General features: G+C 34.3%; 2 protein-coding genes across 2 annotated transcripts; one reads left to right on the forward strand and one right to left on the reverse strand.

The window, feature by feature from the left end:
* Nucleotides 1-2,390: 2,390 nt before the first annotated feature.
* LOC115968881 (nifU-like protein 3, chloroplastic) lies at nt 2,391-5,621 on the forward strand. Its single transcript, XM_031088413.1, has 4 exons — nt 2,391-2,849; nt 2,964-3,081; nt 3,742-4,040; nt 4,958-5,621. Exons 1-4 carry the CDS (start codon nt 2,730-2,732, stop codon nt 5,147-5,149), a joined length of 729 nt encoding a protein of 242 aa, XP_030944273.1. The 5' UTR covers nt 2,391-2,729; the 3' UTR covers nt 5,150-5,621.
* A 1,434-nt stretch (nt 5,622-7,055) lies between these two features.
* LOC115968704 lies at nt 7,056-11,573 on the reverse strand. The gene is made up of 3 exons (XM_031088183.1): nt 11,291-11,573; nt 10,877-11,047; nt 7,056-7,507 (listed from the first exon to the last, which is right to left on the reverse strand). The coding sequence occupies exons 1-3, from the start codon at nt 11,473-11,475 to the stop codon at nt 7,261-7,263; spliced, it is 603 nt and encodes a 200-aa protein (XP_030944043.1). The 5' UTR covers nt 11,476-11,573; the 3' UTR covers nt 7,056-7,260.
* Between the last annotated feature and the right edge of the window lie 3,027 nt (nt 11,574-14,600).

Below are 14,600 nucleotides of genomic sequence, written 5' to 3' on the forward strand. Positions count from 1 at the left end.
ATAGAATATATATATATATATATATAGAGAGAGAGAGAGAGAGAGAGAGAGAGAGAGAGAGATATGTTTTAAGAATCTGTACATGAACTTCCTTAAAAGAATAAGCCAAAGAACAAGCTATAAGCTACCCCTCTTTGAAAAATGGTGGGAAGGCTGCTTTAAAAGGTATGGGAAAGAATTGTTGCTTCATTTTATTTGTATCTAAAAATAATGTTGGGTCAGAAGTCAGCTCCAATAACTAATGCTAAGATTTGTAGCCCTCTTTTATTTCTTAAATCCCTTATTATGGTGTAGGAAAGATTCAATTCTATAATTCTGACAAAAGGTTACAAACATCCACAATCCACAGCTTTAACTTTAGAAGCTGTAGAAATTTTATGAGAATACATGCTCATTGATTAGATTCCTGATTTAGAAGGTGTATCTATGGGTTTTAAGTTCCCCCAATTGTTTTTCCTTTTTTTTGTCAGTTTCCTAAATTCCAATTCAAAATTCGGAAAAGATTTTCCACAGACACTGGTATGGTAGAACTGAACAATGAGGTCTGGCTGTAAAGTAGGCCTTGCAATGTAAGCCCCATCAATACCCTAGAAAAAGAAAAAGAAAGGGCCCTACCAATGTTTTTTTGCCCAGGAACAAAAGTTAAGGAGGTTGGGCCCAAGAATGAGAGAACAGAATACTATATGGACCTTAGGGTTGAAATCTTCGTGCTGCCCGTCAAAACTTTAGCCCAAGTGGACTAATAAAGTTCCCTCTAACTAGTGCAAACCTTTTCCTCTCAAGAGATAAAATCATTGTTATTTCTTTCACAATGGCAAGCAAACAATAAATCTAGAAACTTGTGTGGAAAATAGGGGGAAAAATAGCCCTTCTATAATATTCATACGTCCAAAGATTTGGACAATAATCGATCCTTAACATTATTAAAAAATGTGATAGAATAGCATAATATTTTGGATTGTTTGAGTGCCCGTTTGGTTCAATTTTAAGTGCCTAAAATGTGCATTCACCAACCCAATTTACGAAAATGTGTGTCCGATAACAAATTTTAAAAGCACGTTATCCCTTGAGAATTTTTATTTTTATTTATTTATTTTTTTTTTCACATTGCAACCTTTAAATTGCGATTGCAAATCACAATAAATACGTCAGTTTAAAACATAAATGTTACTATTGTAAAGTACACCTATTTCCTTAATTTTCCCTCAGTTTTTTTCTTAAAAACCCAACTTTATCCCTCTATTATAAACATAAAACATGCAAATGGTCAACCTAGATCTCACAAAAACAAATAATTATGACACTAAGAAAATAACTAACAAAATAATAATAATAATAATAATAATAATAATAATAATAATAATAATAATAAGGGTTTTAGTAATGTGTGTCTTTAGGGCATACATTAATAAATCATTTTAGAATATTTTTTATGGAAAAATGAAAAAAGTTACCAACTTTTTTTTACAACTTTTTCAATTCTTCATAAAATATTTCCATACATGGATGGGTTAACATGTGCCCTTAGGGCACACATTAATCGGACCCCAATAATAATAATAATAATAAAAACTTTGTTATATATACATTTTTTTTTTGATAATTTACAACTCAAATTGCTATTTTTATAAGTGCTAGCCAAACACTTAGATTTTTTATTTATTTTAAAAAAAGCATGTTTTGAAGATTTTACCAAACACTCTACTTTAAAAATAAGTTAAAAAATCCCAATTTTATATTGAACTTTTTCAAAAAGCACAGTTTCAAAAAGTTGAACTAAACTCACTTTGAATATGTTTTTGGTTACTTTTTCCTTTTCTTGGCCATAATATAGGGTGCAGTGTTGTGTGTGTGTGGAAATTTAGAAATCAACTCCAACTAGAATCGAGGTAGAATCTTTTCAAGAAATTAAGGATGAGAGAGAGAGAGAGAGAGAGAGAGTCTTAGCGGAGGTAGATGCTTGATGTAACTGACTCAATTATCATGTTAAATTAGGAACTTAGGACTTATTATAATTTTTATCAAAATAAATAGTTTGGATTAAATTTTTTGAAAAACTTGAAAAAGATTAAAATAAGTCAATCTAACCAAGAGCCTTGTAGCTAAATGATATTACTTATTTGACATTAATTATTTTATTTTATTAAGATAACTAAGATCGAAACCTCTCTCCCATTGTTTCAAATCATATTATCTTAAAAAAAAAAAAAAAAAAAAAAAAAAAAAAAAAAAAAAAAAAACTAAAATAGATGACACTCATCCAAATCCAATACATGGATTTATATGAGATTGGATCTGTGGACTACATTGTTTGGGCCTGGACACTATAAAGGCCCAGAACAATTTCTAAAGTATATATTATCCATTAAACTGTGGAGAGAGAGAGAGAGAGAGAGGTTGTCTACTTGTCTATACAACGTGGCTTCATTTGTTTCATAGCAACACAGATTCTATCCACAGAGTCTGGGAACACAATAATCAGTTTGGCAGTGATTTCCAATTTTCTTTTATCATGATATTCATATTATCAGCCAATCACAACACACTTACTATCAACATTCCCACCATGCCTGCTTCTGCAGACATCATAACTGTCTGAACTACAAACACAAAACCAAAAAAAACAACGAAAGTTATGCAACAAAATTTTAAATTTGGTATTAGTTTTTGATTCATTTTAGAGAGAGACCAAAAGGGTATAAAGCTATTTGCTACCCACTATTTTCTCAATGGTGGGTGCACTCTTAAACCAACCACAGGGTCTCAAAGCAACACCAACCGCTGCAATATCTAGCAATTCCCTTCAACAATATGAAAGGATTTCAGCTACCCATTTAGCAGTTCTCAAGGTTCTTACAACTCTTTCAACAATTTCATTGATACAATATTCTTTTGGTATTGGGTTTATATGCATAATTCATGATGGTTCATTGACTGACTCAGTTTTTGTACACTCTCGCTAGAAACCCATTTCAGATTCCGGAGGTTTTTCTTCAAAACAAAGTTCTTTTCTTAGAGGTCAGTTCCATAGCAGACACTTCCTTGGCTTCTCTTCAAGTCGAGCTCGTAGGAATCAAGCAGGTAAGTCATATGAATTACCAATGTAAACTGTGAATATTGTCAGAATGTATATCTATTGTAGAAAGCTGTTTTTGGTTGCTGTGATGAAGTAAATTTTAACAATTAGAACTAAGTTTGTTTCATGGAAAATGCTTTTCTTAAGGAACTTCAATACTAACCCCTTAAAGGAATTGAGGTGGTAGGGACTATTTTAATATTGATAAAGAATGACAACTATTCATGCTAAAATGAAAGGTTAAGAATGATAATTTTCACATAGGAGGTTGATTTGGCTTATTTAATCAATTTTCTTTTGTATTCTTCTAAAACAATGATATTAGGAAATGCAAGGAAAAAAAGTTCACATTTTGAATCCAAATCAACATTAACTAAACTATGACAAGGTTTGATTTGTCAAAATTATAATTTAAAAAAAAAAGTTGTAATTGGTAGGCAGATTTTTTGGGGTCTACAAGAGGAAATTGATAGGCAATTTTATCCCCAATTTTTTTTTTTGGAGAGACTAACTCCTGAATTTATTAAAATTATAATGAAAAAAAAATAAAAATTAAGAGATCAATTCTTTTTTCCTTTTCTTAAGCTATGGTGGGTTAATGAGACCGAATTGAATAAGAGATTTGATAAAGGTTTTGATTTTAGAATGATTTTCAAATATTGAAGGGCTTGTGGTTTCACCGAGCTGTGTCCTTCCATTAACTGAAGAGAATGTAGAGAAGGTTTTGGATGAAGTACGACCTGGATTAATGGCTGATGGAGGGAATGTGGCTTTACATGAGATAGATGGCCTTGTTGTCGTACTAAAGCTACAAGGAGCATGTGGATCATGTCCAAGTTCAACTATGACACTAAAGATGGGAATTGAAACTCGGCTTCGAGATAAAATACCTGAAATTATGGATGTGGAGCAGATCCTAGACAGAGAGACAGGACTTGAGCTCAATGAGGAGAACGTCGAAAAGGTTAGAAAAGTGGACCTCTAATTACATAAAATATATTTATCAATTGCATGAAATTGTTTCATGCAAATTTTGCATCACTACATTTCATAGAAGAACTTTTTGGGACTAAGTTGGAGTAGTACAAGAGGCTTGTTAAAATGTTCTAAGGACACTTTAACTGATAGGGTTTTTCCATTTAGATGAGGGTGATGTATTCAAGATTTGTCAGAAAAAAGAAAAAAGAAAATATCAGAGTGGGTGAACCCAAGGATCTTATTTGGGCTTATCAGAAAACAAGAATCAAGACATGATTTCCAATTTCAAATGAAGCATGATTCTTCTTCTAGCACACAAGCTGCCACATGGACCAGATTAAGTTCTCTTAAACTAAAAGCAACTTCAAATGATAATTACTACAGATCTTGCAAGGAAGTTGAAATTGAAGTTTTACTGTAGTAGCACAACTTACACAAATATGCTAATTGATATGGGTTTCAATATTTTTTTAAACATCTCGTATTATTACTGTTTTCGAAATAACTGACTGGGGACTGCAGAAGTAAAACATCAATTGGAAACTTGAATCCATAAGGCTCGCTAAAATGCATGAACTAGTCAATTGGACCAGGAAATCTCATTTGTAGAACAAGGTCAAAATTTCAACTTCTTGGTAACAAATCAGTAATATCAAACTGCTTGCTGTTTATTCATGTCTCTGCAATGGATATAGTTGTAATTAGTCATTCACTGATGACTTCCAATAACGAGTTTCTGTAAGTTCTTCTGATCATATCTTTATGGCTGATTATTATTATTACCTAAATATTGATTTAGACAGCTTATGATATATTTGTGGTTGGGGCAAGGGGGATGTAAAAGAAAAAAAAAAATGATGAATCAGAGCTTAAATTGGTTTTTCCTTTTTTTTTTTTTTTCAGGTTCTTGATGAGATTAGACCATACCTTGCCGGTACAGGAGGTGGAATTCTTGAGCTTATTCAAATCAATGACTATATTGTCAATGTTCGGCTTAGTGGACCTGCAGCTGGAGTTATGACAGTCCGTGTTGCTCTAACACAAAAATTGAGGGAAAAAATACCTTCCATTGCAGCTGTCCAGCTGATAGAATAAGTGAATAACATATAAACTGAAAAACATTGTCTATGACAATCAGAATATAGCTTTACATTCATATGTTTCAGAATGTAACTGGTCATAAAAAATTTTCAACTTGGAAATATCAAGTTGCCTCCTAAGCTCTGATACATGCTTTCCATGTACTTCAGAATTTATAAGAAAATGAGCTGGGTGGCATGATGTAATTACTTAGAACTTTAGTACTTTCCATATGGTAAGAATGTCATTGAAGTCCATGGCTGATGGCTGAGGGACTAGATTATTGCTTATCTACTCTAAGCAATTGTGATTTCAAACCAATTTGTTCAGTCATACTGGTTCATGCTATTTTAATTGCTTTACAAAGCAAGATAGAGATCCTCCAAGGAAGACTGATTTTAAGCTTCAATGTCAATTGGTTATAGCTCAAAATAATGGAGGCAGATTGCTCAATATGTGTAATGAAAGCTGCTCATTTCCTTCTCAATGTTTCTGGTTGGTGCTTTCAAGGTCAAAATAGGTGTGGAAAGGCGTTTATACTTTATACAAAGTGATTATAGCTACACTCTAGCAGGTTGTTACTTCAGTACTTCTTTCTCCAATCAAACAGCTAACTTTATGTGTACGCATGTTTAAGCTTTAGGGGCTTAGGTTTTTCATTTATGATTTATATGAGGATGGAAGTGGGTGTTCTTGTTCTTATGATGAATGACAATGTCAGACTGGTGAATGTAGCTGCTGCCAAGGGGCATCAAAGGATTCAGTGTTCATCTGCTGCATGGGAGCCTCTCTTATAGAGTATAGTAGCTGAGTAAAAAAGGAAGGAAAATGAATTCACACAAAATCATTTCAGTACTGAGGTTAACCAGAAAGAAAGGAGAGAGACTAAAACTGGTGGTATAGTAACAATTGGACCAACCGATGGCAGACCCTGTAATTTATCTTTAGAGGGATTGGACTAAAATTCAAATGATTAAGTTTTTTTTTTTTTTTTTTTTTTTTTTTTTGTGTTCTGACATATATAGTTGTACAAAAAATATTATAAATACAAATGAAGATTCAAATGAGGTGATTTTACATGTACAACTGAAAGTATACATCAAAATTGACAAAAAATTGCTAAGATTTTGGATAAAACATTAGATATCATTCACCTATCTCTTATCAATTATCATGTAGGTACATGCTAAGAACAAAAAGAATAAAGAAATTTACAAAAACTAGGTATTACCTTATAAAAGGTGTAGCCTATACTCTTGAAAAGAACTAAAATCATCAAGTATCAAATATCAAAAAAGAAAAAGAAAAAAAAGAATGGGTAATTGTCCTATATTGCTTAAGAGAGTGTGTTGTGTGTAGTATAACTTGCCCCACCCTCCCTTAAAAGTTACCATGGCTTTTGAGTGGAGTTGTAGTGTGCTTTTGTGTTAGAACCCCTTTCTCTCTCCCTTGTGTGTGTGTGTGTGTGTGTTTGTTTCTCCAAAAAAAAAAAATCAAATATGAATTGATGTTTTTAGTAATTTCTCTTTTAATTTAGAGAACCAAATTAAAGTCTAGACATCTTTTAATCTCTCCCCTTATAGGCATTACTAGCATATGCTATATGATTTCAACCCTAGACATCTTTGTTTGAAACACTAGCAAATGTCAATTTAGCTACAGCAGATTTTTAAAATCTTTGGAGGGCTTAATGTATCCCCGATTCCCACTGGTCATCCCTTTAAAAATCTTTATCAAGAGATTGATGTCACAGAATGACATGTTTGAATTCGAGTTGGCTATCTTTGTGGCATCGATTGTACAAGTTCGTGAAGAGGGCTGGACGAGTGGGATGAGGGAAAGCGGCTTGATCAACAAAAAAGAAGATTAGCCCCCCTTGAACCTGGCAAAGTTACTATCAATGAAGAAGGGGCAGCACAAGTAGTCAACAAAATAAATTACTGCATTTATACTGTTATAACTTATAAGTTCTTGTAAACAGAGAATTACAAGTGTTTCTCTTCTCTAGCACAATTATATTACATAATAATGGTTACAAATACAGGTTGGTGGCTAGATGAACGTGTCTTGTAGCCACTTAAGTAAAACTTATATAATTAAAGCATCAAAAAAAGTTCTATCTGCCACTAGTAATCATCATCATCTTCAAATCTTGATCGAACAAATCTTCTCACAACAGCAGCTACAGCACCAAGAAACAGAAACAGTGCTAAAACATCAAATCCACCTCCAATGCCAACGGCAACACTTGGACCAGGTGCAAAGAATGAAAATGGTGACCAACCCCAGCCACCAAAGAATGGTACGCCATAACCATACCCGTACCCACCGACTAAAGGTGGGGCAACTGGAGGATTAATGTAAATGTTGGTCCTGCCAAATCAAGTTATTAAGAAGCCAATACAATATAAATTTTGAATTTTAGATGAGAACCAAAATAGAAACAAGAAAAAGACAATATAAATGAAGAATTTTATTTAAAATTCTTACAATGATCCGCCATGTGATGGATAAAAGAAGCCAATACAATATCCATTTATAAGCCAAACAAACTTATTTAAAAAATAATTCAGCATTGAATACTGGTAATACTATCAGCATAAGGATATTCTTCTGTGCTTCAAGACGTGCTAAGCTACAATAATCTCCCATACAGTCAATGGAAGATCCATTCCATGAAACATGACTTCAAGTTGCTTGAATTTAATCATTCTGAGCTATTAAGTACAATTAGGAAATCTTATTTCTGTTGGACATCATTTCTTTTTTCCTTTCTCATTTAAGTAAGAAACTTCCTCTTTTAATAGATCCCATACTGCTATTTGGCTGAAACTTTTTATATGGTAAAGCCTATGGTGTCTAGACAAATTAAACTTGTTTCGTAACTAATGAGCCATAGTGAGCAAGCAATATCTTCTTCTTTTTTATTTTTTGGCTGGGCGTGAGCAAGCAATATCTAATCACTCATAATTGAATAGTCTCCTAGTTTTCCCAAAATTACACAAGTGATCATGTAACCTGTTACTTTGTATGCATAACTCTCTGAAGCTCAATTTCCTTTACCTTTTAAGTTGTTACCAGCATTTTCCTTATTAAATCCTGAAATCCAGATTATTCCACGGGTAAACAAATTTCTAGCCCCAAATTTTTCTATAACTTCCAATGAAAATTTTTCCCACTCAAATTTGGGTGCAAAGGCTACCATTTATATTCATGTTGGACTGTGTTACAAAATGAGAAAGAAAAAGGAAAATTTCGAGGATGCTTTAATTGCTGTGGTTTGTCACCTTTAGCAGCGAGGGAATTTTAGTGTCCCAATCTTCTTTTCTTCCTAAGGAATTTCTGGTAGCTAATGCAGCAGAGGATTTAGGAACAAAGTAAGGCTTATGGGAAGATGAGGAAAATTTATAGAATGGAGCCTCTTAGAGTAGCTGGAAGTTTGCTCCTGGTTTCTACTGAAGACTTGTATTATATGCAAATATGTTCCTTTTGATAGTGAGTTTCATTCCTTTCCCCTGGTCTCATTGGCTTGGTGTCTCAGGAGCTTTGAGGCATCCTGATCTTGCTTGCTAATTTCTAAATGGGGATTATATCTCTCAGCAATGACAAGCGGAGTGTTGGTTTGTTGAGGGTTCATGAAAGTAAGATTCTGTATACCTTCACTAGTCCACTTAGGCAACTCATCTTGTGTCAGAACAACATCATAAGTTCGGTGCCAAGGTACAACTTGCTGCTCAGAGAGGGATAAAGCAATTGCTACTTGCTACAGACCCTAAAGAATGATGCTAAGTAGCCATTAAACATATAGTGCTCCTTGGAGCCTGAAATTCATGATATTTGGATGTAGAATGGACTGGCGAGAAATAGAATGGTAAGAGACATCAATGCTGCCACAGATTTCTAGGAGTGAACCACGCGATTCTTGAGAAAACAAGGCTGTAATTTGTGGAAAACTGACATGTGAAAGCCCTTCATTGCATGAGGTTATTACACAATTTGTATATATCTTATGATATATATATTTTTCTGAATTTCTAGTACAATTTTCAATAAAATTAAGTTGGAATCAAAAGGGATTTCTGTCATAGCTGTAAATTATTAATGGCAAGTACATTGCTAAAGAAAAATTGTTTACCTTGCAATCTTAGATACTCTAGACATCCAGCTGTTGGATATTTCATAGGGACTATTAAGTTCTAAGGTTTCTCTACATCATACTTGTTGTCTAATTCTATCAAATACTGATAGGGTCTATTACATAACCGCATACCACTAAGCTAGTTAATGTAGGAGACAGATCTATTGAACAAGAAATATTTTATAATCCTTAAAAGAGGCTAAGTTATAAGTTGTCATTAAGGGATAATGTCAAGGAATATATTCAAAGGCAATTTTGGTATTGTAGCATGTCTGAACATAGAAGGGAATGAAGAACATGATTGAACTAAGTCAAACTGAACCAGAGAGACAAGTGGACTAACTGAGGGCCACAAATCAGAGTTCTGGAGTACAATCACTATCCAGTAGGACAGAATTTTGAAGCTGTGTAAGTTAACAGGGCAGTTTGTAACTAAAAAGCAACATCTCTAATCATCAATTTTCACCTGCACACAGATCATGATCACTTCTCAGATTTTATCCCAGAGTTTCCATTTTCTAGCAAAATTTAAAAGTCACTGCAACTGTCACAAAAGATTGATTCCTTCTCCATCTGAGTTGCAAATTGATATATATATTGACCATTCTAAAGCCCAGAAGTGTTGCCCATACTTGTCACCACTTTAAGTACACAGATTTTTAATCATGTTAACTTGGATTAAGACCAACTTCAGTCGCACTTGTGTTTCAGTATAAACAGATTATAGTTGCCATGTCATGATGATTCAAAAACTCCATTTGAGAAATCGGGAAGATGGATAAGAACTGGCATTTTAGTTTCTATTATAGCATGAAGCCTTCAATTTTCAAGCCTTGTTACTCCTCTTAGAGACAATACCAAATTTAGGTATTTAACCACCAACACGCACACCTTGACATAGGTTGGTTAGCTTACTGATTTTGCTTGGAAGTCACGCCTTCTCCAAGTCCTATTTGGTTAAGGACTTTTGAACGTTTTCCCTGTACACCTCAGCCTTGTGAAGATACACACACACACACACACACACACACACACACACAACTAGCTCTTTGTTTTCTAATGAAGTCATAACCATGTGAGGGTAGGTGTATTTGGGGTTTTTGTTTTGTGAGAGTGCCTTTGCCCCACTATTTTGATTTCCCAACTTCTCAGTTAAATTTTCTCTTTTTCACAGTCATGGATGTAGGCCTAAGGTTGAACCATGTTGTTATTACATCTCGTGTGTGGTTGTCTCTTCTTTCTTCTTATATTGTTTTGTTCTTATCGTTAGTTGTTGAGATCTTTCATAGGCCCATCATAGTGTTCACAATCAATCTTATGAGGAAGTAACATCTTGATACTCTTTCGCATTACAAGCCCAAATATAAATTAATAACTCTCACTGTTAAAAGGACCAATGATATCTGATAAACAGCACTTTCCAACTGAAATAAATATAGTATAATAATCAAGCGTGTTCAGCTAATATCTTCAAGTATATTAGAATGATTTTCTCATTACAAAGTCTTTCTTGAATAAATAAGTCCAACCAATGTGATAACTAATACTGGGTACTAACAAATTCAACCAAATCTCAGAAACAGTGCAATTTGTATTCAAGTTACCTCGAATTATTGTTGATTCTAGGGGGTGGACGAGGAGCCGCTGACCGAAAAGCCTGCCCCCCAACTCTTCCACCAGTTTTTGCAGCTGATGCATCATGAACTGAGCCCAGTGTTAACACCCCAGCTGCCAGTGTAACTATTGCCAGCTTTGCCAACTGGTTCTCATTCTTCCTAAGAACACCAATACACAGCACACAAAATCGATAATTTATCATGGTATTGTAGCAAGTGATTCTCAGTTCAAAGCTGAAGAATCTAAGCCAGCAGTGTTAAAACAAAAATTAAATTCACCATTTTCTAACTAACAACTTAAGCTAATAATATAACAATGATAAAGACAACACAACAGGTTGAAAAGGAAACCAAAGAAGCAATACCCAATTGAAGGAACTACCTTAAAAATGATGAGATTACCTTGGAGAATCAGAATCTTGGTGGTCATCATGAGATGGATGTCTGCATGAGATAGTTTTAGCAGAGTAGAGAATCTTTGTGCTGGGTTTGTAGTGGTTAGGTGGATTACTGAGGGTGTTGGCAAGGAAGCTTTGGTGAGAAGAGGCTATGGTTAAGGATGACATATTTGTTGTTGGCAATAACATTATTGTAACCAATAACTAACACCAGATTCTTGGAAAATGTAGTTATGTTCTACTCATAGTCTCCTACTGCCACCGCCTTGAGATTTTTTTTTTTAAAGAAAAATTTAATCTTTCTTCTGAAATGAAATGAAGAGTCTTATCCTTTTCATGGTGCTGAGTCTGCCACGTGGTAAGATATTTTTGGCTGATACGAATTTTTAAAAAATAAATAAAAAATGTGATACTCGATTATCAATTTTATTTTATTTTATAACTATTAATGGGTCATTCCAATTTTTTTTTTTTAGACGAATTTAAATGGTAAAAATTGCAAATGTGAGATTCTCATATTTGCATGACCCTTGTTAGCGCATTCATATCTACAAATCCTATCCTATTTTATTTTACCATCTCAAAAGTTTACTTTATCAATTATACAATACCATTTTACATACACATAGCATCTCAATTTTTATTTATATTTATTTTATTCATTAAAATAATATATCTACACAATAAATTTTTTTTTTTTTTCCAAATTTTCTCCTCCACACACGTATGTACCTTTCAGAGTCCTCCATACCTTTACTTTTCACCTTCTTCCAGACTCCTCCATCCCATTCCTCTATCTTCCATCTTCATTTTTGTTTTTTCTATCTTTGTGTTTTCCCATTCCTTTATACTCCATCTTCATTTTTGTTTTTTCTTTGTGTTTTCTCATTTCTTTATCTTCCATCTTCATTTGTTTCGTCTAACCATACCATACCATTTTTTTTTCTTTCTTTGTGCTTCTCTCTGGTTCTCACTCACTCTCAGTTCCTCATCAACAACTTGTTACCACTAGTATCAGTGGGTCTCACAAGCTCACAAGCTCCCTCAACCTCTAGCGCCGCGCCTCCACTGCGCAATCACCACCATCGACCCACCTTTTCCTTTAGGCATCGGTCACCCAAAAAAAAAAAAAACAAAACCACAGAACCCAGAACTCCAAAACCCAGAACACAAAACACAACCCAGGTTGCAACCCACAAAAAAAAGAAAAAGAAAAAAAAAAGAACCACTATGATGTGGTTTTGCCTTTGAATCAAGTTTTGCTATTTCAAAACCCCCAACATCGACGGAGCTTCGTTTTGAGATTTTGCAAACAAAATCTTAACCCAAACCAAAAAACCCTTGAGGATAGAGTGAAGAGTTAGATGGGTAGAGCTATCTAGAGTGTTGTGTTTATGAGATGAGTAAATCAGCAAAGGGATTTGGAGATGGGTGAAGGTGAATCGATAGAGACATTTAGAGAGAAAGAGAGAGACCTACCTTTGCCACAAACCTCCTTTGCTCGTCTCATCCACCTCTGTCACGACCCACAGATCTCACCACGTCGTGACCTCAGAGAAAAAAAAAAAAAAAAACCACCACAGTGACCTTGCCACACCGAGATCCACCACAAACAGGCCACCACTGCACATTGAGAGAAATAGGGAGTAGGAGACGAAGAGACAAAGTCGGCGTGAGGGAGAGAGGACTGAAGGAGAGAGAGAATCATTGAACGTGGAGAGAGGACTGAAAAAAATAGAAAATAAAGAGAGAGAAAAAGTTAGATTGAATAAAAAAACTATTATTTAGTTTTACAATTGTGCTACAGTGCGATTCTACAATGTAGAATTGCAAATTTTTTTTGCAATAGTCTACATTAGGGGTGTCCACGGGTCGGGTCGGGTTTGTGCCTGACTCGGACCCGACCTGAATTTTTCAGGTGGGTAAAAATCGAAATCGAAACCGACCTGTTTTAATGGTCGGGTCATCTGGTTTGGGTCTGTCGGGTTTCGAGTTGGTGTCGGTTCGGTTTCGGGTTTCACCGCCGGTTCCTATATTTCGTTGCCGATGCCGATATTTCGCCGAATCGGTCTAGATCTGGCCGATATTTGGCTGGGTCTGTCGAATCTGGAGTAGATCTTGACGAGATCTCGCCGGATCTGGTGGATTTCAAGTAGATCTTCGTCGGAAAATAAAAAATATCGCCAGATCTAGTGGATTTCAAGTAGCTCTTTGTCAGAAAACCTTTCAATCTCACCGGATTTTGTTGATTTTATGGTCGGGTCGGGTGGCTCGAGTTTTTGGGGAGGAAACCCGCTGGCCAACCCGAAGGGATCGGGTTCTGTGGGTGGTGACCCACCGCCGACCGTCGGATTGGTTGGTTCGGGTGGTGGCGGTTCGGGTTTGGCGGGTTGAGCGGGTGAACGGGTTCTGTGGACACCCCTAGTCTACATTTACAAGTCCAAATGCTGTGGGGTTTTTGAACTTTTATGCTAAATTGAACCAATATATGGCATATACCATTCTCAATGTAAATGCTCTTAGCACGACCCTTTTACTAAAGATTATACTAACATATTAACCCCCAAACCAAGTCCTTTGTTGAGACATTCTTAGATTTCATATTATATTTATTTTAAGTTTAGATTATAGTTTTTCAATTTATCATATTACCTCTCCCTTAATCTATTATTATTTTATAATTTTATCAGTGGTTCAAGAATTATGCTTTTACATGTGAATATGCAATTTTTAAATATATGTTTTGAAAATAATTTTTTTTTAGACTAAAATATTTTTTATTTGAAAGATTACTAAACAAAATTTTTGTTATAATTGTTTATACTTTGTTTTTGTTTTTTTTTTTTTTGTTTTTTATTGAAATTATAAAAAAAAATGGTGAAATTCATTTGATAGTTGTTTAATTTTTAAAGATATTTTTAAAGTAAAATTTTTAAAATTTTTTAATTTTAATACTTTTATTTGTATTTTAATTACTATTAAATTAATTTTAACGTTATCATGGTTTGATTTTGATTGAATCTCAGTCCGAACTTAAAAACCTTGAATCTCTCACTTTTTTCTTCAAATGGTCCAAGGTAGACTTAACAAAGGATTAGATCGATTGGATTGGGACTAAATGGGTGCAAAATTTATGAACCTTACCAAGTCTTTTTAGGGTTGGGTTAATTAGTATCATTGGTAAATTTTGTTCACATGCAAAATTTAATAATAATAGTGAAAAGGACACATAATTACTATATTATTTTTAGGCACAGATGCAAAACTCACTTTCTAAATTTCACTAGAATTCATTTCAAGCATTCAACTTTACT

This window comes from Quercus lobata, chromosome 11 (genome assembly GCF_001633185.2).
Source record: "Quercus lobata isolate SW786 chromosome 11, ValleyOak3.0 Primary Assembly, whole genome shotgun sequence".
In the NCBI taxonomy this organism is placed as follows: Eukaryota; Viridiplantae; Streptophyta; class Magnoliopsida; order Fagales; family Fagaceae; genus Quercus; species Quercus lobata.